The sequence below is a fragment of the Conger conger genome, chromosome 16, assembly GCF_963514075.1.
Source record: "Conger conger chromosome 16, fConCon1.1, whole genome shotgun sequence".
Classification (NCBI taxonomy): Eukaryota; Metazoa; Chordata; class Actinopteri; order Anguilliformes; family Congridae; genus Conger; species Conger conger.
The window spans coordinates 34405987-34433955 of NC_083775.1; the positions used below are offsets into that span (position 1 = coordinate 34405987).

Sequence of the window (27969 nt, forward strand, 5' to 3'; positions counted from 1 at the left end):
GGGGTACTGGATATAGATTGGGGTTTCTGAATATTGAATGGGGGTACTGGATATAGAGTAGGCGGTGCTGAATATAAAATAGAGGTACTCAATATAGAGTAAGAGGTGCTAGATATAGAATAGGGAATACTGAAGATAGAACAGGGGGCATTGGATATAGAATAGGGGCACTGGATATAGAATATGGCTATTGAACATATAATGGGCATACTATACAATGCATCCGGAAAATATTCATAGCGCTTCACTTTTCCCACATTTTATTATGTTACAGCCTTCTTCCAAAAAAAAAAAAAATTCATTATTTCTCTCAAAATTCTACACACAACACCCCATAATGACAACATGAAAGAAGTTTTTTTGAAATTTTTGCAAATTTATTAAAAATAAAAAAACTATGAAATCACATGTACATAAGTATTCACAGCCTTTGCTCAATACTTTGTTGATGCACCTTTGGCAGCAATTACAGCCTCAAGTCTTTTTGAATATGATGCCACAAGCTTGGCACACCTATCTTTGGGCAGTTTCGCTCATTCCTCTTTGCAGCACCTCTCAAGCTCCATCAGGTTGGATGGGGAGCGTTGGTGCACAGCTATTTTCAGATCTCTCCAGAGATGTTCAATCGGATTCAAGTCTGGGCTCTGGCTGGGCCACTCAAGGACATTCACAGAGTTGTCCTGAAGCCACTCCTTTGATATCTTGGCTGTGTGCTTAGGGTTGCTGTCCTGCTGAAAGATGAACCGTCGCCCCAGTCTGAGGTCAAGAGCACTCTGGAGCTGCATTCATCTTTCCCTCAATCCTGACTAGTCTCCCAGTTCCGCTGAAAAACACCCCCACAGCATGATGCTGCCACCACCATGCTTCACTGTAGGGATGGTATTGGCCAGGTGATGAGCGGTGCCTGGTTTCCTTCAAACATGACGCCTGGCATTCACGCCAAAGAGTTCAATCTTTGTCTCATCAGACCAGAGAATTTTGTTTCTCATGGTCTGAGAATCCTTCAGGTGCCTTTTGGCAAACTCCAGGCGGGCTGCCATGTGCCTTTTACTAAGGAGTGGCTTCCGTCTGGCCACTCTACCATACAGGCCTGATTAGTGGATTGCTGCAGAGATGGTTGTCCTTCTGGAAGGTTCTCCTCTCTCCACTGAGGAACGCTGGAGCTCTGACAGAGTGACCATCGGGTTCTTGGTCATCTCCCCGACTAAGGCCCTTCTCCCCGATTGCTCAGTTTAGACGGCGGCCAGCTCTAGGAAGAGTCCTGATGGTTCTGAACTTCTTCCATTTACGGATGATGGAGGCCACTGTGCTCATTGGGACCTTCAAAGCAGCAGAAATTTTTCTGTACCCTTCCCCAGATTTGTGCCTCCGCGGTCTGCAGACAATTCCTTTGACTTCATGCTTGGTTTGTGCTCCGGTTTGTGTCAACTGTGGGACCTTATATAGACGGGTGAGTGCCTTTCCAAATCATGTCCAATCAACTGAATTTACCACAGGTGGACTCCAATTAAGCTGTAGAAACATCTCAAGGTTGATCAGTGGAAACAGGATGCAACTGAGCTCAATTTTGAGCTTCATGGCAAAGGCTGTGAATACTTATGTGCATGTGACTTCTTAGTTTTTTATTTTTAATAAATTAGCAAAAATTTCTAAAAAACTTCTTTCATGTTGTCATTATGGGGTGTTGTGCGTAGAATCTTGAGGAAAAAAATGAATTTATTCAATTTTGGAGTAAGGTTGTAACATAACAAAATGTGGGAAAAGTGAAGCGCTGTGAATACTTTCCGGATGCACTGTATATAGAATAGAGGGACTCAATATAGAGTAGGAGGAGCTGGATATAGAACAGGGGCACTGGATATAGAGGGGGCAGTCTGTATCAGGCAAATTTAACTGAATTATATTAAACTTTATTGTCATTATACAAGCACTCAGGACAACAAAACATGATCAAGGTGAAACAAAAAGTGGGAGATATATGAATAGCTGGTTGTTTGTTGGCACTTCCATTTGCACTTGTACTAATATGCTTTGTCTGTCTTCCTATGGCTGGGGGTGGAGGTATGACCATGCTAAATTGGAGAATTCTCTGCAGCTGGTTCCCAGCTAATAATTTTAGGTTCCAATATGATTCCCCTAACATTACCGTTATTAGCATGAAATATTCTGTATTCTGTAGTGGCAAGCTCCTAGAGAGTTTTTTTAAACATCCTCTGAACATTTGGAAACAACATTCTTGGAAGGTTTGGTGTGGAAATTTTTGAGCACTTTATTTGGAAAAAATTGTACAACTACATATTCATGCAATTATCTAATCAGCCAATCCTGTGGCAGCATGCAATGCTTAAAGTCATGCAGAGCTTCCGTTAATGTTCACATCAACCATCAGAATGGGGAAAAGAAACATCAGAAATATTCTGCTGTAACATTAGCTGGATCAACAGCAGAAACAAAATAATTGAAATAAATTTTGAATGGAGCTTCTTTTTTAATGGCTCATTCCCTTTCCCAAAAGCAAAAATTGAAGAAGATCGCATTCGCCAGGAGCAGCACCAACAGCAGAAAAAGGAACAACAACGTAGGCAGTCTATGAGAAAAAAACTGGAGGAACAACATCAGGAGGCTCTAAGAAAACAAGAGGAACAACGTCAAGAGGCTCTAAGAAAACAAGAGGAACAACGTCAGGAGGCTCTCAGAAGAAAGCAAGAGGAACAATGTCAGGAGGCTCTAAGAAAACAAGAGGAACAACGTCAGGAGGTTCTAAGAAAACAAGAGGAACAACGGCAAAAAGCTCTGAGAAAAAAACTAGTGGAACAACGTCAAGAAGCTCTGAGAAAAAAACTAGAGGAACAACATCAGGAGGCTCTCAGAAGAAAGCAAGAGGAACAACGTCAGGAGGCTCTAAGAAAACAAGAGGAACAACGTCTAGAGGCTCTGAGAAGAAGTCAACAGCAACAAAATGAAAAGTTGCGACGACAAGCGGAACTGCGGCGTTTGATTACCTTGGAGCGGGAGAAGCGGATTGAAGAACAAATCAACAGAGAAAATGAGATGGCTAGAATGAAGTTGTCAGAAGCACAGTCAAGGATTAATCTGAGTCTAAGTCGGGGTGGAGAGGAGACACATCATCAGCACACCCATGTGGTACAGCAAGTAGTAGAAGAACATGCAGCTGCTATAGATTGGGATGAGGTACGGTGTGTAATATATGAAACTCATAAAATTATCGAATGCATCTATGCCAAATGTAATTTAAAAGTCAGACTATAACTGATTTGATAACACAGCTACAACCCCCATAATAATTGGCTGTGCACACTTATGCAACCACAGTATTGTAGCTTTCTTATTTTCAATTGTCTTTCCGAATACCAATGCTTTTCACTTTTGATGGTTGCACGGTCAGATTGAAGTCAGAAAAACATGACAATTTCAATAACGGTGTGTAGAATTTGTATATCTATTGTAGTGAGGAAATTCATTATGCAAGATAACTAACCTGTAGCACAACAAGGGGGATATGATTGGCAAACTGAAGTAGCTTGGAATTTAAAATTACAATTATTAATTTTCATGCAATCAGTTTAGGTTTTTCATAATGCCCTGCCCCCAGATGACATTTTACTAATTCACATATTTCATTTATCTCATTCCAGTCAAATGAAATCAAGCAGAGGTTCAACGACCTGCTTTTGGAAAACCAGATAATTGAGAATGAAACATCTGTAAATGCAACATTAGAAGACAGAATGAGAAACCTTCAGACAGAACTGATAGTTCAATTTTGTCAAGAACAAGGTCTTTCCATCTGGCCTGTGTTTACCCTGGAAACAGCCCTCCAGTGTACACAACTGTCACTAACTGAGAGGTTCAGCGTACTCGAGGCAGTGATTCAGCTAAAAGTGGAAGACAACCAAGAAGAAGAGAATATGCACCTCAACTGGAATACAAACTACAATTTATTTCTATATTTAATGGAGAAACTTAGTGGTGTCAATAACACTCTGGCCAGTAAACTTATGTTTACATTTCTTGACCTCTTCCCAGAAGTATCACAGATCAGCAAAAATCACCTGAGTCAAATCCTGTTCAGTGGCATCTGGACAACTGTAGAGATAATGCTCTTTCTCAGAGGGGTTCGTAGCACGGACCAGAAGACCACAGAGTCAGTTCTTCATAAAGTGCAGACCTATAGACTTGGGCTCCTCCTCACTCTCTCTGCCCTACGAGATAAAGATCCATGTGAGACACTGCAAGGGATTGTAGAAGGAGAGACTGACAAAGACATAGACTCAATATTGAGTGAAATTCAAGATGCAAATTGCCCAGACAAGTTTGTCTCAGTGATTGAGGAAGTATTAAGACAAGTAGCAGAGGACCTTCCTGAATACCCAAAAGTATATACGTGGAAGAATCTCAGTGATGCAAACAAAGAAATTATGATTATAGGTGTGAAAAAGCATATCAAGTTGTTGAATTTCACCAAGATAGACATTAGTACCCTCAAATATGTCCTTATTGGTATCTCCATGGCTGTTAAAGAATCTTCAACAACTGAAAGTCAGGGAGGAGAGAATATTGAGGGATATTTACCCAGAATCACCCAGCTGGCTTCTTTACTAATACTTCTCCTATCACAGTCAACTGAAGATAAAGGATGCCTCCTTGAAATTGGTACTGGCGAAGGGAAATCATGCATCCTAGCTATGTTTGCAGTGATCCAGGCCATCAGAGGAGCCAAGGTTGATATTGTGACCAGTTCTCCGGTTCTTGCAAGACGTGACCAAGAGGAATGGAGAAAACTCTATGACATGTTTGGCATAACATCCTCTGTTGTGCCACCACCGCCACTGAAAAATGAGAGTGCACCTGAATGTCATGAAAAAAGACTACAGGATGCCTACCTTAATCAAATTGTGTATGGAACTGTGAGTGACTTTGCTGCAGATACACTGAGACAGGAATTTGAAAGACAAATCACTCGTGGGGATAGGGAATTTGACTTGGTAATAGTTGATGAGGTAGATTACATGACATTGGACAGTGGTGTTCAGGTGACATTTCTTTCACATGATGCCAGTGGCATGAGGCATGTTGAGCAAGTCCTTGCAAGCATTTGGTCCATGCTGTGCTGCTGTCGACCTATTGAAATGGAGGAAACTGGGCAGACGGAATGGATGACTGGAATCCAGCATTTCCACAAGGCTGCAAAAATGTCTGTGATGGGCTCAAAAGCATCAGAACACTTTTCAGAATTTGACATTTTGCTCCCAGGGGTACAGTTAGGATTTTACAAACAAGATGACATTGATCAGTTGATGCAGAAAGAGTCAGAGGTACAAAAGGAGGATAAAGCAAATGATTTTCAAGATGATAACTGGAAAGCCATTGAAACATTCATGACAAAAATTGGAGTGGAAGAACAACATGATCTGCTCTCCATTTTTGAGACAGCTTTGGAACAGGCTATTTCCATCAATTGTTATAGAGTTACAAACAATAAAGCAGCACCACTGCATGACAAAAAAATGGACAAAGACATGAACATCAAAATGCTCCTTTTGGAGAATGGTCATGCAAGTGAAATAATGTCTGAAAAAGCACTCATCGAGGCATCTGTTCAAGAGCTGAAATCTAAAATCAAGTATTCTGATGTGTGCGAGCCAAACTCAAAAGACACTGAAGGTTTTATAGTTATCCCCTCATTCCTTAAGCAGTACTTGGAGAATCGATTGCCAGTGTGTGTGAGTAATAGCTTGAAGGCCATTGCAATGACACAGGGCAGAGAGTACATGATTGATGTGTCCTCATCTGCTGCAATGCCAAGCGATGTCAGTGAGTCTGACAGACATCTCTACCATGCCATTGTCCCTGTGGACTACCAAGCCAGTGGAGTGTTGGAAAAGAACAAACGCTGGGGCGATGGCCTGCAGCAGTTTCTGGAGATGAAGCACCAGCTATCAATATCTTCTCTGTCCAGTGTAACAAATTATATGTCCAATATGCAGTTCTTCAAAAGATACCTCAAAGGAAGTGGAATTTTTGGTGTATCTGGAACATTGGGTGGGGATTCAGACAAAGTGTTCTTGAAAAGGCATTACAAAACAGACAGTTATTTGATACCATCTCATCGCCAAAACAAGGTGATTGAACTCCTTACCCAGCAGGTTAGTGGTGATTACTCCGATTGGGTAGAGGCGATTTGCGAGAAGACATGGGCAGCTGCGGACAGGGGGCAGGTGGTCTTGGTGGTGTGTGAAGATGTGAAGACTGCAAATGAGCTTCAGAAGAAGATGGAACCTCAATGTCGACAGATCACCATGTACACAATCAGTGAAAGGGATTACATTGAGGAAACAACATTTACGAAGGGAAACATCATTATTGCCACAAACTTGGGAGGACGTGGCACAGACATAAAAGTGGATCATGAGGTGAATCAGTGTGGTGGACTCTTTGTCCTCCTCACACATTTTCCCAGCAACCGCAGAGTGGAGAAACAAGTGTTTGGACGTACTGCTAGGAAAGGAAACCCTGGTATGGTGCAGATGATACTCCACCTTGACCATCTGGAACCAGCATACCAAGGCCAACCAGTGGAGATCATGAGGCAGCTAAGAGAAGAATATGAAGTCCATCGCATTTCTGAGATGGAATCTAATGAGCTGCTGGTAAATGAAATGAAGGAAAAACTGTTTGCCACATTTTGCAAATTTCTTAAAGAATTTGACAAAAATTATACAGAGCAAGAGAGAGATAACTTGTTAAAAATGAAGGCACATAATGTGGAAGATACTATCAGATGTCAAGGTAAGAAACTTGATTACAAGCCTGCTCTTGATGCTCTCAAAGAAGCCTGGGCATTGTGGCTCACGCTTTCTGAGCATAATATTGAACAACACAAGAATTTCTCTGACCTGGAAGCTGACTTGTTTGGACAGTTGACCAGTACTTGCAAGATGATTTTACTGGGTCAAAGCCATAAATTCTATGACTATCTCAAACAAGCTGTGATTAGAACTGACCTGCATTGTCGCACTAAAACAAAGTGTGACTATGGAGCAAAAGACTGCTGGCAGAAGGTTGCAGAATGCGATCCATTCTATAGAGCTGTGGCGCTCTACAACCAAGCCTACATCACAATAAACTTGGCAAAGAAAGACTATAAAGCAGAGGCTATGAAATTACTTGAGGAGTCAAAGGAGACTGTGGATGTCTACATTTCAGAGACATCAAATACCGCAGTTGCTGGTCAGATGGCAATGAGAGGACACTTTGAGCCGCATCATGATGGTGCTTGCAATTTTCAAAGCCAGATGCAAGCTCGGATGGATATTTTCAAAGCTTGGAGAGAGTACATAGCCAATGCTCTGGACAAACTTAAAGAAGTTGAGAGAAATAACTCTGATGCCATCACTGAAGAATCCTCAGTATATTCACTCTCAGATGAGAAGGACTTTGCCACCACAAATGAGCTCATGAGCATGTATGAGTATGGTCTTGGAATTGTGTTTGAAGTAAAACAGAAACCAAAATTTAATCTGAGTGCTTTGTTTTGTTTTCTACTTGGTGTAGCCCAGGTTCTAGGTGGTATTCTTGTTTGTGCATTATCCTTTGGCTCTGCCTCTCAGGTTGGTCTTGGATTGATTACTGAGGGTGTCTCTGACATGATTAGTGGGTTTATGGGTATGAAAACTGGAGTTTTCAGTTGGGCATCCTGGGCCATCTCCAAAAGCATCAGCATTGGAATATCATTGCTCACTGCTGGATTTGGAGCAATCAAGTCAACTGTCAAGTCTGTATACAATGCCACAAAAGGCTTACTAAATGGAACAAAGACCCTCTCCTCTGTTGCTAAAAGTGTCATCCAATCAGGGAAAACCACATTTATATCAATTAAAGCCACTGCCATGTCAGCAGTCTCTTCAGTGTCTCGAAACACAGCGAGGATGGGTACAGATATTGTGGTGAAACAGACTTTAAAACATGCTTGCAAATATGCTGGGCAAGAGGTTGTTAAACAGACAACAGTCTATGCATTGAACTATGCACTTGATGCAGGACTTACTGCTGCCTTGAAGAAACTTGTGGATTCTGTTTTTAGAAAATCCTTTGAAGATGAAATAAAAAGAAATATTGATTTAAATCACACACTTACATGCTTTATATGCCTTGGTGTTCCAAAGTCAGCTCTGCTGAAACAAAATATGGACTTCAAGATTGACAAAAGCAATGAGAAAGAAATTCATACAATAACAAATTCAATGGTCAATGGTGTTATTCCTAGTCTCATGACAGACTGCACCACTGTACATGAGGTTATTGACAAACTCGCTGAGGTGAGTGGAAAAGCTTCAGAACTCTTGGACAAAGCAAGAGTACCTGGCAAGGTCCAAGCAATCATCAGTGGAAGTCTTGTGATAGCAAAGTACAGCACAGTCCTAATGCAAATCTTGGACTCTATCCCAACAAATAAGGTTGCCAATGAAATATTTGTCCCCAAATTGATCGAAGAATTTAAGCAGCATGTTGAGAACTATGACTATGACAACAGACATAATCTCCCTGATGTGATACGCCTGAAGGATGAGCTTTTGGAAACAATCTCAGGCATGGTGTACCAGGCATTCAGTGAGGCATGTACCACACATACAACAACACTTATGAAAGGGATTTTCCGGAAGAAGATTAGTAAGGCAACAGAGGCAATTGGAAATACCTCAAGCAATATATTTGGCAGATACAAAACCAAAGATTTTTTCCAGGAGCAGCATCAGAGATATAATATGAAATCCACAGGAAAGATTGTAACAGAGAATTTGTCTGAAGCCGAAACACAAACTCTTCAGGATTATATAAGTAGCATTTCCAGCACAGACCGTCCAGCTTCTGAATTGGACCTCTATGTCCTCACAAAAAGTGGCCTGCTTCAGGGCAAAGGTATAAAGGTCATAATGTCCAACAAAGATGGACAACCAATCCATGAGAATACCTACCCTGGCAATAACCCGTCAGAAGGATACATCACTCTCAAACTGACCAGAAAGCCAAAGAATGCTAAAAAGTACGTACTTCTGAACTCTTCAGTTACATCTTAGACATTTTATTAACCTTGAACATTCAGAAGGATATTGCTGTTTTGGCTGCTAATAGCTTAACAAAGTGTTTGAAAGTCTAAAAATAAATTGTATATAATATTTTTGATCTGCTCTTTCAGTGAGGGGGGCTTTTTCAAAAGAATGACAGACAGAGCCCGAGGAGTCCAAAGTCCCCTTGTTGGCCATTACACAATTATCCACCCAGATGGCTACGCGATTCCAGTGTTTTCTGATGGTCAGAACTGTCTGTACCATGCTGTCATCCAGGCAACGACTACTGGTCGAGAACAAGACATCCGACAACAATCAGAACTTCTGCGCAATGCAGTACAAAGAGAGGTAAGCCATGATTTCCTTCACCTGTGATAATTCAAACAGTAAATCTTAACAACCACACACAGCTCGCTGTTCTCCCACAGATGTGTCAAGTGTTTCTAGTGATTGTTTCTTTGGTTGCTTTATTGGTTGGCAGTTAGACTGTACATCCAGACTAATTGCTCCCTACACCCCGGCAAGACCACTCCAGTCTGCCAGGTCTGGTCACCTTGTAGTCCCCTTATTAGGAACAGCAGGTGGTTGAGCTGCAGTGGTGGAATGACCTGCCTACCCCTGTCAGAACAGCAGAATCCCTCCCCATATTTTGATGCAGACTGAAAACACACCTCAGTCTCCAGATGTCGTCCCTTCTGATTTACCCCCAATATCCCTCTTATATACCCTATATTTTTTTTCAACTTGCACTTACTTGACTATTGTTTTTGGTTATTACTGCACCACAAGCATGCTTTGCTATTTATGGATTTGGGGCTTTTCACTTGTTGAGAAACATATGCACTTGTAATAATAACTTTGGATAAAAAGTCTGCTAAATGAAAAAAATGTAAATGTACCAGTCTCCCAGTTTATTGTTTTTCCATATTGTAAAACCCCACGCTAAACCAATGACGGAATTTAGCGGGGGCCGAAGGGGGTTTTGCGTGCTTGTCCTTCTGGCGTTGCTGGGAGAACATTAGTAGGGTTAATTATTATCCTCCGCACAAGAACAGAGCACAATTATGTTTAAGAATATACTGGGTCCGTTGCCATGGGTCGGATATGGATTAACCTGCCCCATATCCCGCTTACAGCTGGCCAGAAACGGATCAGTACAATTCTTAATATTCTCCGTTCTCAAACGGGGCCGTATTGTACGCTTAGTGGTTACTATAGTTTTACTCGTTTATCTGACTCCATTTAAAATATAATTTAGAAATTTGGGTTTGCAACTTATGCGGACCTCGGGCGTGATTACATTCGATTACATTTGTACAACTGCCATCATTACTCAATATACGCTCTCGCGATTAACATTATTGCTGAAATCTCAGTTCGGTGTAGAACTCAGAGGCTGAGGGTCCAGTCAACACAATACATGCAAACCTGCCATGATAGTTGCGAGCCCAGGTCGGCGTAGCATTAACTGGGCTCCTTAGAGCTAATTTGACAGGAACCAGCGCCGTAACGCCCAGGGGTTCCCTTCACATCAAATTACAAGAGCCGTGCGTCCCCCGACCCTTTAAGTGGCAGAAACTTGCTGGCCTCACAGCTTAGAACTATCACATATGTGCCAAACTGCTGATCGGTCAGTCTTCCCCCTCAATATTCAGTTGTAATTTAGGGTGAAAAGGTACAAGATGAATTAGAGTCATGGAGATCACGCAAGTTACAAACAAAATAGTTTATTCACAGACAGGTAGGTTATTAGCTTTAGAATATCATAATCAATTACAAAATACACAAATTAAGAATAGAGATAGAGTAAATAATCATACCTAGCCTGCTTGGACTACACAGAAACACAGAGTATAGAATATGCCGTGTGGAAAGTCGTTATACCATCTTCCGCTGCTACACATACATACATACATACATACATACATACATACATACACAAGACATGTCGTGTGGGAAGTCGAATACGATCTTCCTGATACTTACATACACGTACAATATGCTGTGTGGGAAGTCGAATACGATCTTCCCAGATTGGTCTGTCTCCCTTGCTTTTATGCCAAATCATACGTTTGGAACTGAGACGGGTGCGTGGGGGTTGGACCCAAAATGCACGACTCAGAAACAATAGTAATATAAAGACCCCTCAGGGCTTTATTCGGGACGAATCCCAGGAGAGTAGTCAACACAAGCAAAGTCCATACACGTAGATCCAGCCAAACAAAAAGTAAACAAACAAAAAGCACGGTGCCGAGGGATGAGGCAAACTCGTAGTCGGTAGACGTGCAGGGAGGTCCGGTAGCAGGAGAGCTGTCAGCGGGGCTGAAGTACAGGCGGACGGCAGGCAGAGTCGTAGTCGAGGGCGATGCGGAAGTCGAAACCATAAAACAAACAGCGAGGCAAAAGTACAAAGACGGTAGGCGAGGACGTGGTCAAAAACAAGCGGTGGTCAACAAAACCGAAATCAATAACTATGGTCGGTAAACAGGCTTGGATCGTAACGTGTAATCAAATAGTAAATGCTCAAGAGTTGCTTTGGAGTTCAAGAGGCAGACAATTTCGCGAAGAACAGTTGCGCGACTGGGCTATAAATGCGGGTGTAGACAGGTGTAGACAATTAGTTAGAGCGTAGCAAGGAAATGGAAAACAGGTGCGATGGATGACAAGTTTAACAAGGAGATTAGTAATCGTTAGTAATAAACCTATCCTGCCCTAGCATTAGTAAATTAGTAAATGACATGCACGAGAAACGTAAGGTAACATGAACACATGATTAGTCTTGTTAGTTTCTACCCAATCCTGATTTAGCGTTAGTCGTTTTAGTAAATAGACAAATGGAAATAATTAGGGAGTGAATGACAGAAGGAGCGAGAGAGAAAAGGTGGAACGCAAGGTTTGCGGAAAGACATGTAAAAGTGTATGCATAAACCATGACCAGTTAACGTAACAATAAACATAAATCAAAACATAATACAAAACGAAACTAAGACGATAACCATTCAACATAACAAGGTAATATAATCGTAACGAAACATAACTAGACATGACGAGAAAATAAATCGTAACAAGAAATAAACTAAACAACATGACGAACCTAGACTAACATAATACATGATAAGACACTACGTGACTAAGACAACATGAATAAACAAAAAACATGGCGAGACAGACCTGAAACGTGACAGGACCCCCCCCTTAACGACCGACTCCTGGCGGTCCTTGGAATTTCTCAGGGTGGTCACGATGGAAGTCTCTGATGAGCGATTTGTCCAGAATGAGACTGGGAGCGACCCAGGGCCATAGCCCTCCCAGTCAACCAAGTATTGCACACCACGGCCCCTCTTACGAATGTTCAAAAGTTCTTTCACAGTGAATGCAGGGTGGTTGTCAATGATGCGGGGGGGAGGGGGTGGGGGATCGGGGGGACAAATGGGGTGAGAGGATACAGGCTTAATACATGAAACGTGGAATGTGGGGTGAATTTTAAGTGAAGCAGGGAGTGACAGTTTAACAGAGGATGGGTTAATAATGCTGTGGATCTTAAAGGGACCAATGAAGCGGGGTTGCAGTTTGTGAGAGGTGGCTTGGAGGGGAATGTCCTTAGTGGACAGCCAAACGGAGTCACCTAGTTTGTAGGCTGGAGCTGGTGTGCGGTGTCGATCCGCGAAGCGCCGATTACGGTCTGCCGTGCGTAAAAGCGCGGCCTTGGCATCCCTCCAGATCTTAGCGCAGCGCTTCATGTGGGTGGCGAGGGAGGGAACGGCGATCTCGGCTTCCTGGTCACGAAACAGTGGAGGTTGGTAGCCAAGAGAGATCTCGAAGGGAGATTTTCCGGTAGCGGCGCAGGGCAGGGTGTTGTGCGCATACTCCACCCAGGTGAGCATCTTGCTCCATGAAGCCGGATTCTGGTTTGAGACACAACGAAGTGCGGCTCCCAAATCCTGGTTGGCCCTCTCGGTTTGCCCATTGGACTGGGGGTGATAGCCGGATGAGAGGCTGGCCGTGGCACCGAGGGCCAGGCAGAAGGCTTTCCACACTTGGGAAATGAATTGTGGGCCCCGGTCGGATACAATGTCTGCGGGGATTCCGTGGATGCGGAACACCTCCTTTATCAGTACGTCCGCGGTCTCTTGGGAGGTGGGTAATCCAGGTAGGGGGATGAAGTGGGCTGCCTTGCTAAAACGATCCACCACGGTGAGGATGGTGGTGTTACCTTCGGAAGGGGGAAGTCCAGTAACAAAGTCCACCCCAATGTGGCTCCAGGGTCGGCTGGGCACGGGCAGCGGTTGGAGTAGACCAGCAGGGGCTTGGTGGGAGGCCTTGCTTCTGGCGCAGGTGGTGCAAGCCTTGATGAAGCGCCTGGTGTCAGGGATCATGGAGCTCCACCAGAACTTTCGTTTAAGCACCGCCAAGGTGCGGGTAAAGCCGGGATGGCAGGACAGGAGGGACGAGTGAGCCCATTGGAGCACCGGTGTCCGGGCAGCAGAGGGAACGTAGAGACGTGTTCCCGGGTTGGACCTGGGATCGGGTTCCTCCCGTAGAGCCCTCTGGATCACCGCCTCAATCTTCCAGGTTACGGAAGCAACGATGCAGGAACCCGGGAGGATGTTCTCAGGCGCCTCACGCTCAGGACAGGTGTCGAATTGTCGGGACAGGGCATCTGGTTTGACATTCTTAGACCCCGGGCGGTACGTGAGAGTGAAGTTGAACCTTCCGAAGAACAACGCCCATCTAGCTTGGCGTGAGTTCAGTCTCTTGGCCGTCTGGAGGTATGCCAAGTTCTTATGGTCGGTCCAGACGATAAAAGGCTTCTCAGATCCCTCCAGCCAGTGCCTCCACTCCTCCAGAGCCAATTTGACTGCTAAAAGTTCTCGGTTCCCTACGTCGTAATTCCTCTCTGCTGGTGAGAGCTTCTTGGAGAGGAAGGCGCAAGGGTGCAGCCGATTGTCAGAGGAAGAAACTTGCGAAAGCACGGCTCCCACCCCAGTGTTGGAAGCATCAGTCTCCACCACAAACTGGCGAGTGGGATCGGGGTGCACCAGGATAGGAGCGGAGGAGAAGAGTCTCTTAATCTTGATGAATGCCCCCTCCGCCTCGGGACCCCAACGGAAAGGCATGGCAGTAGACGTGAGCTTGGTGAGGGGGGAGACCACTTGACTGTAGGATCTAATAAATCTGCGGTAAAAGTTGGCGAATCCCAAGAAGCGTTGAAGTTGTTTCCTAGTGGAAGGCGTAGGCCAGTCAGTGACCGCCTGAATCTTCTTGGGATCCGCCCTGATCTGTCCCTTCTCCAGGATGAAGCCCAGGAACTCGACCGTGTCTGTGTGGAAGACACACTTCTCCGCCTTAATGAACAGTTTGTTCTCCAACAGTCTCTGGAGAACTTGCCTGACGTGTGTTTCATGTTCCTTGGCATTGGTGGAGTAGATAAGGATGTCGTCCAGGTAAACAAATACGTAGCGGCCCAGTAAGTCCCGAAGAACATCATTCACTAGTGCCTGGAAAACGGCAGGTGCATTGGTGAGGCCGAATGGCATGACCAGGTACTCAAAGTGTCCAAGGGAGGTATTGAAGGCGGTCTTCCACTCATCACCCTCTCGGATACGAACCAGGTGGTAGGCATTGCGTAGGTCCAACTTGGTGAAAATGGTGGCATCATGTAGGGGATGAAAGGCGGAGTCCATCAAGGGCAGAGGGTATTTGTTCTTTACCGTAATGTTGTTTAGCTCTCTGTAGTCAATGCAGGGACGCAAGGAGCCATCCTTCTTTTGTACGAAGAAGAATCCGGCGCCCACAGGTGAGGAGGATGGGCGAATCAGTCCATTGGCTAGGCAGTCCCGGATGTATTTCTCCATGGACTCCCTTTCAGGTCTGGAGACATTGTATAGCCGGCTTGAGGGGAGTGTGGAACCGGGTAGCAGCTCGATGGCGCAGTCGTAGGGTCGATGAGGGGGAAGCGTCTGTGCCTGTGTCTTGGAGAAGACCGTGCCAAGGTCATGGTAAGGGGTGGGCACCTTCTCCAGGGTGGGCTTGGGGATTTGTGGTGGGTTGGGTGCACCCTCTGCTGGTGCAGGAGCGGATCGAAGACAGGATTGGTGACACTCATGACTCCAGGCTTGAATCAGGCATGAACTCCAGTCAATGGTGGGATTGTGTCTCTGGAGCCAGGGTAATCCCAAAATGAGCTGATCATTAGGGGACCTGATGACGCGGAACTGAATCATCTCATGATGGTTCCCAGAAATGATCAGTTGGATGGGTTTGGTGATGTGCGTCATGCGGCAAAAGGTCTTTCCATCCAAAGACCGAGCATTCTCGGGATGGGGTAGTGGGAGGGTGGGGATGTCCAGTTCCATGACCATTCTTTCATCGATGAGGTTAGCGTCAGCTCCGGAATCCACCAACGCATTAACCTGGATGGTTCTGTCGGGGAGGATCAACAAAGCAGAAAGTGAGGGACGATGGTTGGTCCCTGGCAGACCCTTCATGTCTGTCGAGCGCTCTTACTTCGACAGATCTCTTGGATCGGAAGGTGCACTGAACCTGGGTGTGTCCCAGCCTCCCACAATAGAAACAGGAACCGGTAGCTCTCCGACGTGCCCGTTCCTCGGTTGAGATCTTCATACCGGCACGGGACAGGTCCATGGGTTCGAGTCCTTCGGTTTGATTCTCCTCAGGTCGGGAACTTGGAACTCGCCTGGGGTATGGCTGGCCGGGTGGGACCAGTCTCTCAGTCCGGCGTTGTCTGGAACGGTTGTCCAAACGGATGGTGGCACGGACGAGTGGGTCGAACTCAGTAATAGGTTCCAGTCGCGCCAACTCGTCCTGGAGAGTTTCACTCAGGCTGGCCAGGAACAGGTTAGCCAACGCTGCATCATTCCAGCTGGTGGCTGCCGCGAGAGTACGGAACTCGATAGAATGGTCCGCCGCAGTTCTCCTGCCTTGGCGAAGGGCGATCAGACGTTGGGATGGCTCTTGGTCACTGGATGCATGCTGGAAAACCTTGCGGATCTCCTCGGCAAACTCCGGGTACCGGGGAGGGAATGAACCCCCGGACCACACAGCTGTCGCCCAGTCCAAGGCTCTCCCCTTGAGTAATCCCATCACGTAGCCGATCCGGCGGTCATCGCTGTTGTAGGTCTGAGGTTGCTGCCTGAACACAAAGTCGCACTGGAGCAGGAACGCCTTACATCTCTCCGGTTCTCCGCCGAACCTCTCCGGGGGGGGTTGTTGTGGCTCCCGGAATTGCCAGGTTCCCATGGGGTGGGAGGGTAGAGGTGCAGGCAGGTTGGCAGGTTCCTCCAGTGGGTGTGGCTGGACCGCGATGGCGAGTCTCCTCATCTCCGCACACAGCTCACGAATCTCCAGACGAAGTTCGGAGATTCCTTGCGAGTGTTGCTGGACAATGGCGCCTTGTTCCTGGAGTGCGTAGAACATGGCGGTTGAGTCAGCCGGGTCCATGTTGGCGAAATTGTTCTGAGACGGGTGCGTGGGGGTTGGACCCAAAATGCACGACTCAGAAACAATAGTAATATAAAGACCCCTCAGGGCTTTATTCGGGACGAATCCCAGGAGAGTAGTCAACACAAGCAAAGTCCATACACGTAGATCCAGCCAAACAAAAAGTAAACAGACAAAAAGCACGGTGCCGAGGGAAGAGGCAAACTCGTAGTCGGTAGACGTGCAGGGAGGTCCGGTAGCAGGAGAGCTGTCAGCGGGGCTGAAGTACAGGCGGACGGCAGGCAGAGTCGTAGTCGAGGGCGATGCGGAAGTCGAAACCATAAAACAAACAGCGAGGCAAAAGTACAAAGACGGTAGGCGAGGACGTGGTCAAAAACAAGCGGTGGTCAACAAAACAGAAATCAATAACTATGGTCGGTAAACAGGCTTGGATCGTAACGTGTAATCAAATAGTAAATGCTCAAGAGTTGCTTTGGAGTTCAAGAGGCAGACAATTTCGCGAAGAACAGTTGCGCGACTGGGCTATAAATGCGGGTGTAGACAGGTGTAGACAATTAGTTAGAGCGTAGCAAGGAAATGGAAAACAGGTGCGATGGATGACAAGTTTAACAAGGAGATTAGTAATCGTTAGTAATAAACCTATCCTGCCCTAGCATTAGTAAATTAGTAAATGACATGCACGAGAAACGTAAGGTAACATGAACACATGATTAGTCTTGTTAGTTTCTACCCAATCCTGATTTAGCGTTAGTCGTTTTAGTAAATAGACAAATGGAAATAATTAGGGAGTGAATGACAGAAGGAGCGAGAGAGAAAAGGTGGAACGCAAGGTTTGCGGAAAGACATGTAAAAGTGTATGCATAAACCACGACCAGTTAACGTAACAATAAACATAAATCAAAACATAATACAAAACGAAACTAAGACGATAACCATTCAACATAACAAGGTAATATAATCGTAACGAAACATAACTAGACATGACGAGAAAATAAATCGTAACAAGAAATAAACTAAACAACATGACGAACCTAGACTAACATAATACATGATAAGACACTACGTGACTAAGACAACATGAATAAACAAAAAACATGGCGAGACAGACCTGCAACGTGACAGGAACCAGGCGGCAGTGCCATAAATCAACCTGGAGGGGTGGTCAAATCTGGAATTTAGACCCCCACCGTTGGGGGTTGTTGAGTAGGGAAAATGAGATGATTACCAAGAGAGAACGTGTAGGTTTTCCCTTGGGATACTGAAACTATAGTTTATTAAATTCCATTTGGTATGAAATGTATCTCATCCGATTCCTTGATTTTATCAGATCACTTCCATACCAAACAGATTACCCTTATGTTTTATTATGTTGCAGTTATCATGAAACTTCCCTCCTTATTATCCATTTTAAATGCAATTCCTGTTACCATTACAAAAGACTTAATGCAATAATACAAGGATCACATGGGCAATGTTTTCAATGTGTTACCAGGTCTATTTACTATCTACTATTTACTATTGCTCCAGGGGAGAATTGTCTCCTGCTTAGTCTAATCAACTGTATGTCGCTCTGGATAAGAGTGTCTGCCAAATGCCATTCATGTAATGTAATGTACTCACCTCCTGGGTCTGCCTGTAAAGTTTATGAATACTTTTTGTGTGATTGCTTCAGCAGTTGTTTAGCTGTTACCAGAAGAGAATGTTAGCATTGTGTAGACTGTCAAATAATAGCACTATGTCAACAAATTGTGCCTTATTTCCCTTCCAAACATTATATTCCAAAATAAGTGTTCACTTTATCATTCAATGATTGGTGTATAGAAATGGCAGACCACTCAAAATAAAGCTTTACGCAAGCAATCTACTCTTGAGCCAAGGTGGATATAAATGAATATATATGAAAGAGCGTCATATGTACAAAGTTATTTTGTTAAACACGTTTTTACATTCCCCATGAATTATCAATGGAAGAATTTATTTAAAAGCTTTCAATATTTGGAAAGAAGATTTCTATAAGTGCAGTGCACTGAACCAAGCTGAATATTATTAAGTTGGAGTGGCATGTCTACCTTAAAAGCTGTAGGAGGAGTAGCATGCAGAAATTTGCAGAGACTGCGGTTGCTGACGTAACCACACTAATATGTTCACTTTTTGAAATGTAAATGAAGCCTATTGTGTGATGGAGCTTTTGGAATAAACGGTTATGTCTATGAATGATAATCTTTCTGGGAAGGAACATTTTTAGTTATTCTGGGAAGACCAATTGAGAGCAGATCTCTCCCTTGCAGTGACAACATGGGTGCAAATGTGAAGCAGTAAAACCTCCCATTTACTCATATTAAAGGACACAACTCATACATTGTCAATATGAAACCAATGCTATGAAACTTATGAATCTTCCTTTGTTTTCTATATCAGCTTAACCAGAACCTGTCAGGATATGCTGGGTTAGTGAGACTCCAGAAACACTATGACGAATGGCAGAAAACTCCTGGACAATACTCTGTCATTGGAGGAGGACCAAAAAGAAGGAAAACAATAACAACAGGATGCGGAAATGAGATGATTGATGAGGAGTATAAGCGTGTGATCTCACCAATGAAAACACATGAGTATTCTCCTGGGACATCAGAATATCAGATTGCTGAGGTCCTTCACCTTGGATATGTTGGAACATATGAAGAGTTAAGTCGTTTTTCATCTTGGTTTACTTCAATTGACAGAATCATATTAGTAACTAAGGGCCAAAGTGCTGTGTTACAGATGCACATGATGACCGAGGAGTCAGTTATTCCTTCATTCATACATACATTTATTCATTATTTCTTTCATCGTTCATTAATCAGCACTAAGATAGGTTGCATCTGAGCTCCCAAGATAAATTTAAGAAACTTTTCAAGTATTGTTTCAGGGAAGACAGAAGCAAAACAGAGCAACTGAATAATAGCTTATATTGTGAAAGCGATTCTTTACTTATAGTTTGTCATTCAGATAGTTTTTGCACTTAAGTGTTCCTTAGAATCAAAGAACCATGGTAATATGCAAAAAAACTATCTTGAGGATTAACACCTGCATGCTTCAACTGCTCCTACCTCCTAAATATTGTAATTTGTTAAATGTCATGAAGCAACATTTTGAGCAATCATAGACTCTTCATCAAACTTACAATGCTCATTCAATTATCAGAAACACATTGTTCCAGGACATAAGTTTTGGGCAGGTGTGAAAAACTGCTGTAAAGTAAGAATGCTTTCAAAAATAGAAATGTTAATAGTTTATTTTCATCAATTAACAAAATGCAAAGTGAGTCAACAGAGGTAAAATCTAAATCAAAACAATATTTGTTGTGACTACCCTTTGCCTTCAAACCAGCATCAATTCTTCTAGGTACACTTGCACAAAGTCATGGATTTTGTAGGCATATAGTCCGGTGTGTGATTAACCAATTATACAAAACAGGAGCTAATGATCATCAATGTATTATGTAGGTTGAAACACAATCATTAACTGAAACAGAAACAGCTGTGTAGGAGGGTTAAAACTTGCTGAGGAACAACCAAACTCTGCTTCCAAGGTGAGGTTGCTGAAGACAGTTTAATGTCAGAAGTCATAAACCATGGCAAGACTGAGCACAGCAACAAGACACAAGGTAGTTATACTGCATCAGCAAGGTCTCTCCCAGGCAGAGGGGTTTCCAGATGTGCTGTACAAGCTCGGTTGAAGAAGCACAAAGAAACGTTGAGGACCATAGATGCAGTGGTCAGCCAAGGAAACTTAGTGGAGCAGATGAAAGACACATCATGCCTACTTCCCTTCACAATCGGAAGATGTCCAGCAGTGCCATCAGCTCAGAATTGGCAGAAACCAGTGGGACCCAGGTACACCCATCTACTGTGTGGAGAAGTCTGGTCAGAAATGGTCTTCATGGAATTTATGGAATTGCGGCCAAAAAGCCATACCCCCGACAATGAAAAAAGGCCAAGCGATTCAACTATGCATGAAAACACAGGAAATGGGGTGCACAAAATGGCAGCAGGTTCTCAGGACTTTTTTTCAGTTACTTGAGTCAAAATTTTAAATATTTGGCTGTAGCAGAAGACAAACTGGGGGGTTTGCCGAACGGCTGGAGAGCGGTACAAGAAAGTGAAGCATGGTGGAGGTTCCTTGCAAATTTGGGGCTGCATTTCTGCAAGTTCGGGATTTGGTCAGAATTAATGGTCTTCTCAATGCTGAGAAGTACAGGCAGATACTTGTCCATCATGCAATACCATCAGGGAGGCATCTGATTGGCCCCAAATTTATTCTGCAGCAGGACAACGACCCCACACATACAGCCAATGTCATTAAGAACTATCCTCAAGCTAAAGAAGAACAAGGAGTCCTGGAAGTGATGGTATGGCCCCCACAGAGCCCTGATCTCAACATAGGGATTGCATGAAGAGGCAGAAGCATTTGAGGCTGCCTAAATCCACAGAAGAACTGTGGCTAGTTCTCCAAGATGTTTGGAACAACCTGCTGAGTTCCTTCAAAAACTGTATGCAAGTGTACCTAGAGGAACTGATGCTGTTTTGAAGGCAAAGGGTGGTCACACCAAATATTGATTTGATTTAGATTTTTCTTCTGTTCATTCATTTTGTTCATTGATAAAAATAAACTATTAACATTTCTATTTTTGAAAGCATTCTTATTTTACAGAATTTTTTCATACCTGCCTAAAACCTTGGCACAGTACTGTACTGTACATCTTTAGTCGTCCTCCTACCAAGTTGGGTGGTCAATTCAAAATTGACTTCAAATCAAAGCAGTGTGATGGATTTAGGATGATTCCTGGAAAATTAACTGATATTGTTTTTTCTTTCCTGCATTGAATAGCCTACGCAATACAATCAAATGTGAACAGGGAACTGTGGAGAAGGATCATTTCATTCCAACGGACACGATTGCTCGAGCTCGAAGAAAAATAGGTGATTTAAAGAAACTGAAAAATGCAAAGCAAGCAGAGCATTCTAATCTGTATACTCTGGTGACAAAAAAGGACAAAAATGGACACCTGGCCATGCAGGTTCTTTATCAGGACCATCGCGTTGCCTTGACCACTGGACCAAGCAAGTGTGCCTCAGAATGCAGGTAAGACATACAGTATCAGGGCGTGTTTGCATTAGACAGTGCTCTAATGCAGCAATATTATTTTGTCAATATCTTCAGTTTCACAACCGATCTCATTGTAATTTTTCAAGTGGGCTACAATATGATTTTGGTTCTGATTTTGGTATAGCTATGTTACATCCTTACTCAGTTGTAGACACCCACTAAAATGAGAAAAAAAAGACTTGTTTTAGCAACCATAACTCGGTTTAAAGCCTTTTGAGACCCAGATGCGCCCTCAGTCACCCTATTTTAAGTGTGTACAGCCAAGTGAAATTTGTCATGTAGCCTCTCCACATTTAGCTATATATTATATATATTATATTCTAGATTATAATAAAAAATTGAGCAAAATAAAAAATGGTGCAGAAGTCAGTGTTCAAATGGTCAAATAGTTTTCATTTAAATTACATTAAAACCAGTGGTATAGCGTGGCATGCCGATTCGTGTAGTCAGTTACCTCAGAGTTAGTTCACACTCAACTGCAACTATGGACTTCAATATTCCCATGAACAGTTTGTACATCTCTGTTCTTTTAAAATACATGCTTCAGTAGCATCACACCAAAACCTATACCCCAACGGTTATTGTAGGCAGGGGTGGTTATATACAAATTGAAATGTCATTTTTCCGTTGCATACAGTCCCTGGGTGAGATTACGTAATAGGAGAATATGACTTCAACTTGATTAATTTGTGCAGTTAACCCATTTATGTTTTGAAATTCTGTTGGTAGCAAGTTACTAGCATGTTTATTGGGTGCTGATATCAGAGCACAGAGCCAGAGAGGAGGATGAGGATGCTGCTGGTCCACACTACTGCCCTGTGGAAGGACATTAGATCATACAGCCCTTATGGGAGGCATATTGCTCTGAGTGACAAAATACTGATTTAACAGTTATCCACAGTTACATTTGGGTCACAATGACCTCACACCAAAGAGATACTCACAGCCTCCTTCTCCTCCCTTTCTCTCTCCAGGGCACTGTTGGCTGATACACTACTGAGTGGGGATGGTGAGGCCTTGCTGAAACAAGCCATGATCATGGCCAACCCCATATCTTCCCAGAACCTCAGAAAATAGTCTTAATAGTGTAATAGCCACATACATGTGAGTGAAAAACCATTGGGTATAGTAATCAAGAAGAAGGGGTATAGTAATCAAGAGCAAGAGCCTTAACTGAGAAGCTACAGGTTTTCTGAATATAAAAAAATAACCGCATTCTCCACTTCCTCCCATTGGTTCTTTTGTTACATCCAGAGAACCTGTAGCTGATGGCTCTTTATTAAGTTAATTATATTGTAAGAAGCCTGAAAATTAAGAATGTGGAAGAAGAGACTGCATTCAATGTACAACAAACTGAGCTGGTGGGTTTAAAAATTGCTTGAGGGAATGAAATGGAAAAGTTTGGAGAATAATTTTAGATCTGCACAGCTGTTGGGCCCTTGAGCAAGGCCCTTAACCCGGCATTGCTTCAAGAGGGATTGTCTCCAGCTTAATCAAATCACCTATAAGCTGCTTTGGATAAAAGCATCAGCTAAATAACATGTTATGTAAAAAATCATTAAAAGAAAGCACAGCTCCTTTCCCCCCTGTTATGGCTCACTCATCTAACATCAATGCAGTATCTAGTCTTCTAACATTTTCAGTATCTAGTCTTGATTCTAGGCTTTTGATTGCCCTTGGAGTCTGTTATTGCCGTTTATCAACATGAGGACCAGAGTTATATCAGTCTATATAAGTCTAGGAAGCCATTATGAGACAAACAGTCAGGCAAACAATAAGCTTACCAAAACAAATTGTTTGGAACGTCATTAAGGAGGAAGACAGCACTGGTGAGCTCAGTAACTTCAAAGGGGCTGGTAGGCTAAGGAACACGTCTACAGTTCATTTGATAAGAATTTTTGCCATAATGAAGAAACCGCCCCAAAGTCCTGTCTGACAGGTCAGAAACACTCTTAAGGAGGCAGTGACAGTTCTGGACAGAAGACTTCACAATATCTACAGAGGCTACACTGCAAGGTGCAAACCATGGGATGCCCAGGTTACAGTTTACTAAGTAGTACCTTAAAGAGCCTGAGTTCTGGAAAAAGCATGTGTGGACAGATGAGCCACTCCATTCAAAACAAACTATGGTTTAGGATTGTACAATACCATTAACGCCACAACATTTGTTTTCTGAAGGCAATCACATTTATCAATTCAACAAATCAGTAGACTGTGTTCAGGATTGCTTTTGTTGTGAAATGTGTTGTTTATGCACTTTATTGTACGTCGCTCTGGATAACAGCGTCTGCCTGTAATATAATTACATTAAATTACATTATTGGCATTTGGCAGATGCTCTTATCCAGAGCGACATACATTTGATTAGACTAAGCAGGAGACAATCCTCCCCTGGAACAATGCAGGGTTAAGGGCCTTGCTCAAGGGCTCAACGGCTGTGCCGATCTTATTGTGGCTACACCGGGATTAGAACCACCGACCTTGCATGTCCCAGTCATTTACCTTAACCACTATGCTACAGGCCGCCTATAATGTTATGTTTATGTTTATGTTTTTTTCTCTAGGTATACAAGTTTGTGCACCTGCAGGAAACTATCAAACTCTTTCAGATGCAGGAAGAAACCTTTACTACAAAGCCGGTTACATGAAGATAATTACTGAGCATAAGAAGATGGGCACCATTGACCAAAATGCTCAGGACAGACTGATGACATGGGCAAAAGAAGATCAGCACCTGAACAATAATACACCCGAATACAAGCAGATACTTGAACGTATCACACCTTCGGGCAGGAATGAGAGCCATGCAATTGCAGGTCATGGGAATAACAAGGCCTGAAGAATAGGAAGGGGCCCTCAAAATCTAGATTTAACAGGTATTATTTTTGGGGCGGGGCCACCCCGACTCAGAGATGTAATACGCAATGTGCTAAAAAGATGCCTACACTTTGGTTTGACCCTGAAATTGAATGGAAACAGGTCATTTTTCTACAAGCCGACTCTGTGAGCAACATATTTTTGGCTTGATGTCAGTGGGTCCTTATGGTCCGCCCCATAATGCAGTGCAACAATATTCCGGGCTCAGTCAAGAATAATGCAGAAAACATGTTTGCTAAAACGCATAGAGCAGTGCGACAACACATTAAGTGACCATATTTTACTCTGTGGCCACAACGCAAGATATTAACTATGATCACACTAATAGAGAAGAGTTCTCATTATATACTCATTGTATAATCACACTAATAGAGAAGAGTTCTCATTGTATACTCATTGTATGATCACCCTAATAGAGAAGAGTTCTCATTGTATACTCATTGTATAATCACACTAATAGAGAACAGTTCTCATTGTATACTCATTGTATAATCACACTAATAGAGAACAGTTCTCATTGTATACTCATTGTATAATCACACTAATAGAGAACAGTTCTCATTGTATACTCATTGTATAATCACACTAATAGAGAACAGTTCTCATTGTATACTCATTGTATAATCACACTAATAGAGAACAGTTCTCATTGTATACTCATTGTATGATCACACTAATAGAGAACAGTTCTCATTGTATACTCATTGTATAATCACACTAATAGAGAACAGTTCTCATTGTATACTCATTGTATAATCACACTAATAGAGAACAGTTCTCATTGTATACTCATTGTATAATCACACTAATAGAGAATAGTTCTCATTGTATACTCATTGTATGGTCACATTAATTGGAACCTATATATTGGAACGTAATTCTGAAATACTTAAGTCCTTTGTGTGGTCTCTCAAGACAGATATGGCAATAGATCCCAGGCTAGAAATGCGGACTCCATATCTCTCTCTCACTCAGCCACCCAATGCCAACCAGGAGGCAAAATGTGTGTGTGTGTGTGTGTGTGTGTGTGTGTGTGTGTGTGTGTGTGAATGAGAAGCATCAATTGTACAGTGCTTTGGATAAAGGCGCTATATAAATGCAAACCATTTACTTTGTTGCTCCATCCAATTTCAGAATTGTTTAGTCCTGTCCAGAGACAACCTCAGGACAAGAAACAACCTCGCGGGGCCCTCTGTAGAGTAGTAGATCTGCTTACGCTCACTTGCTGTGATGCTCATCTGTAGAAAATAAGATGACACTTTTTCATATGCAATTGGATCCAGAGACATTAATTCCACTAGGGGGAGCTAGGACAATGTGGTCAATTTCTTGTGACTGACAATAGTTAGCCCAACCTGCACAGGTCCAGAGGCCCTGGTTCTGCTGGCTTTCATTGTTACTCAGCACATAGGTTATCAGTTAAAGCCACAGGTAACTCCACTCAACTCCTTTCTTGCCTCTAAACTAGCTGCTGACTTTAAGGTGAAAACAAATGGCAGGAGACCCAGCAGCTATCCAAGATCCAAGCCATCCATAGTTCAATACCTCTGCCCAGCATATATGTAATATCTGAGACAAAACTGATGTGCAGTTGGAAAGAAGGAGTTTAGGTGGGAGCAGGTGGGAATGAGTGTATAAGTATGGACCTGTTCTGCCGGAGGTCAGTAACATATAATGGAACTAACAGTGATGCTGTAGAGCAGGGGTCGGCAACCCTGGTCCTGGAGAGCCGCAGGGTGTGCTGGCTTTCGTCTCCACCTTAAAATAAGCAACCGATTCAGACCCAAGAAACCAGGTGAGGTGAGTTAACTGTGCAATCAACGGCTTTCATTGATCAATGAATGCCAAGTAACAACGAAAGCCAGCACACCCTGCGGCTCTCCAGGACCAGGGTTTCCGACCCCTGCTGTAGAGTCTAGCCTCTGCAGGAAACGGTTTCAGATGCTCCCAGCCGACAGGAGAGCTAGCTGTGCTCTGACTCTGACAGGGAGAAGCCATTACGTGAAATCACTGGAAATCCAAGGTATTTTGTCATCCTAGTCCTCAGCTCATCTATCTTGTTTTCGAGGGAGCAAACGTTAGCTAGCAGCAGGCTAGGTAGCGGAGGTCTTGTAGCCCAAGCCTTTAGCCTAGCATGGAGCCCACCCATCTTGCCACACTTCTGCCTTGAACGCTCTGCCTGTCGGCTGCACAGCTCACCAAAAGACGCCGCTGCTGGAACTTTCCGGCTGGGCCAAGCGGAATCCAAGCGTTGGAGAAAGTCTTAGCAACTCTTGATCAACTTAACCGATATCCAGAAGTGTCTCTCTACTGTATCTTACTGTTGCATAAGTGAACTGCACATTCAAGACCAATACTAACGCTAAATAACTAATAAGTAGCATTTATGCCGGGATGACAACGCAAAGATGTCTGCCACGGTGGTATAGGCCAACAAGGGTCTGGCAAAACAAAACAACATAAGCAGCTTAGCTGTTGAAGTCTGAATGAAGTCTGTTAAACACTTTTCCCTTAAAATAGGCTACTTTAGCTTGGTGTGGATGACTGGAATCCCATAGCTGAATGAATTAAAATATAATAATAATTATTATTATTATTAGTAGTAGTAGTAGTGGTAGTAGTTAAGTATTGTTATTGTCGTTATTATTATTATTAATTTAAAAATAATAACATCTATGATTTTATCATTTCAGAAGAATACAGTGGAGCAGCTGCATTCAATATTCATGAATGATGTCATTTTCAGTATTTCATGGTGGTTGAGATATAACTTTTTCTACAATGGATTGTTAGAAAATCAACTAATGCACTGCCTTCAGCATTATTTACGCACACAGATTCCAATACTTGGAAGTGATGATTTTAAGTTGGTCTCGACAGACTCAATGATACACGGGTATTTGGCTGTTTGGTTTCTGGCAGTGGCCCAAGAGTGCAAAGATTGGAGTGCTTAACTGTGTGTCCCTGGACCAGATGTGATTACAAGGACCCAATGTGAATACTTAGATCCAATGTTATTACATAGACCCAATGTGATTACATGGAACCAAACATGATTACACAGCCCAACATAATTACAAAGTGTCCCCTGGGCACCTCCCGCGCACATACAATACAGAGCCCTGAGCACCTCCCTCACACATACAATACAGAGCTCTGAGCACCTCCCTCACACATACAATACAGAGCTCTGAGCACCTCCCTCACACATACAATACAGAGCTCTGAGCACCTCCCTCACACATACAATACAGAGCACTGAGCACCTCCCTCACACATACAATACAGAGCTCTGAGCACCTCCCTCACACATACAATACAGAGCCCTGAGCACCTCCCTCACACATACAATACAGAGCTCTGAGCACCTCCCTCACACATACAATACAGA

At 43.3% G+C, this 27969-nt stretch overlaps 1 protein-coding gene across 2 annotated transcripts; it reads left to right on the top strand.

Moving 5' to 3' along the window:
- The first annotated feature begins 6428 nt into the window (after positions 1 to 6428).
- On the top strand, positions 6429 to 25464 carry LOC133115176 (uncharacterized). 2 transcript variants are annotated; one of them, XM_061224947.1, is made up of 6 exons: positions 6429 to 9064; positions 9218 to 9437; positions 18969 to 19234; positions 21423 to 21677; positions 22676 to 22805; positions 24266 to 25464. In XM_061224947.1, exons 1-5 carry the CDS (start codon positions 6540 to 6542, stop codon positions 22776 to 22778), a joined length of 3369 nt encoding a protein of 1122 aa, XP_061080931.1. In that variant the 5' UTR covers positions 6429 to 6539; the 3' UTR covers positions 22779 to 22805; positions 24266 to 25464. The 2 variants fall into 2 exon arrangements, with proteins under 2 accessions (XP_061080931.1, XP_061080932.1); XM_061224948.1 differs by lacking the exon at positions 22676 to 22805.
- The last annotated feature ends 2505 nt before the right edge of the window (positions 25465 to 27969 follow it).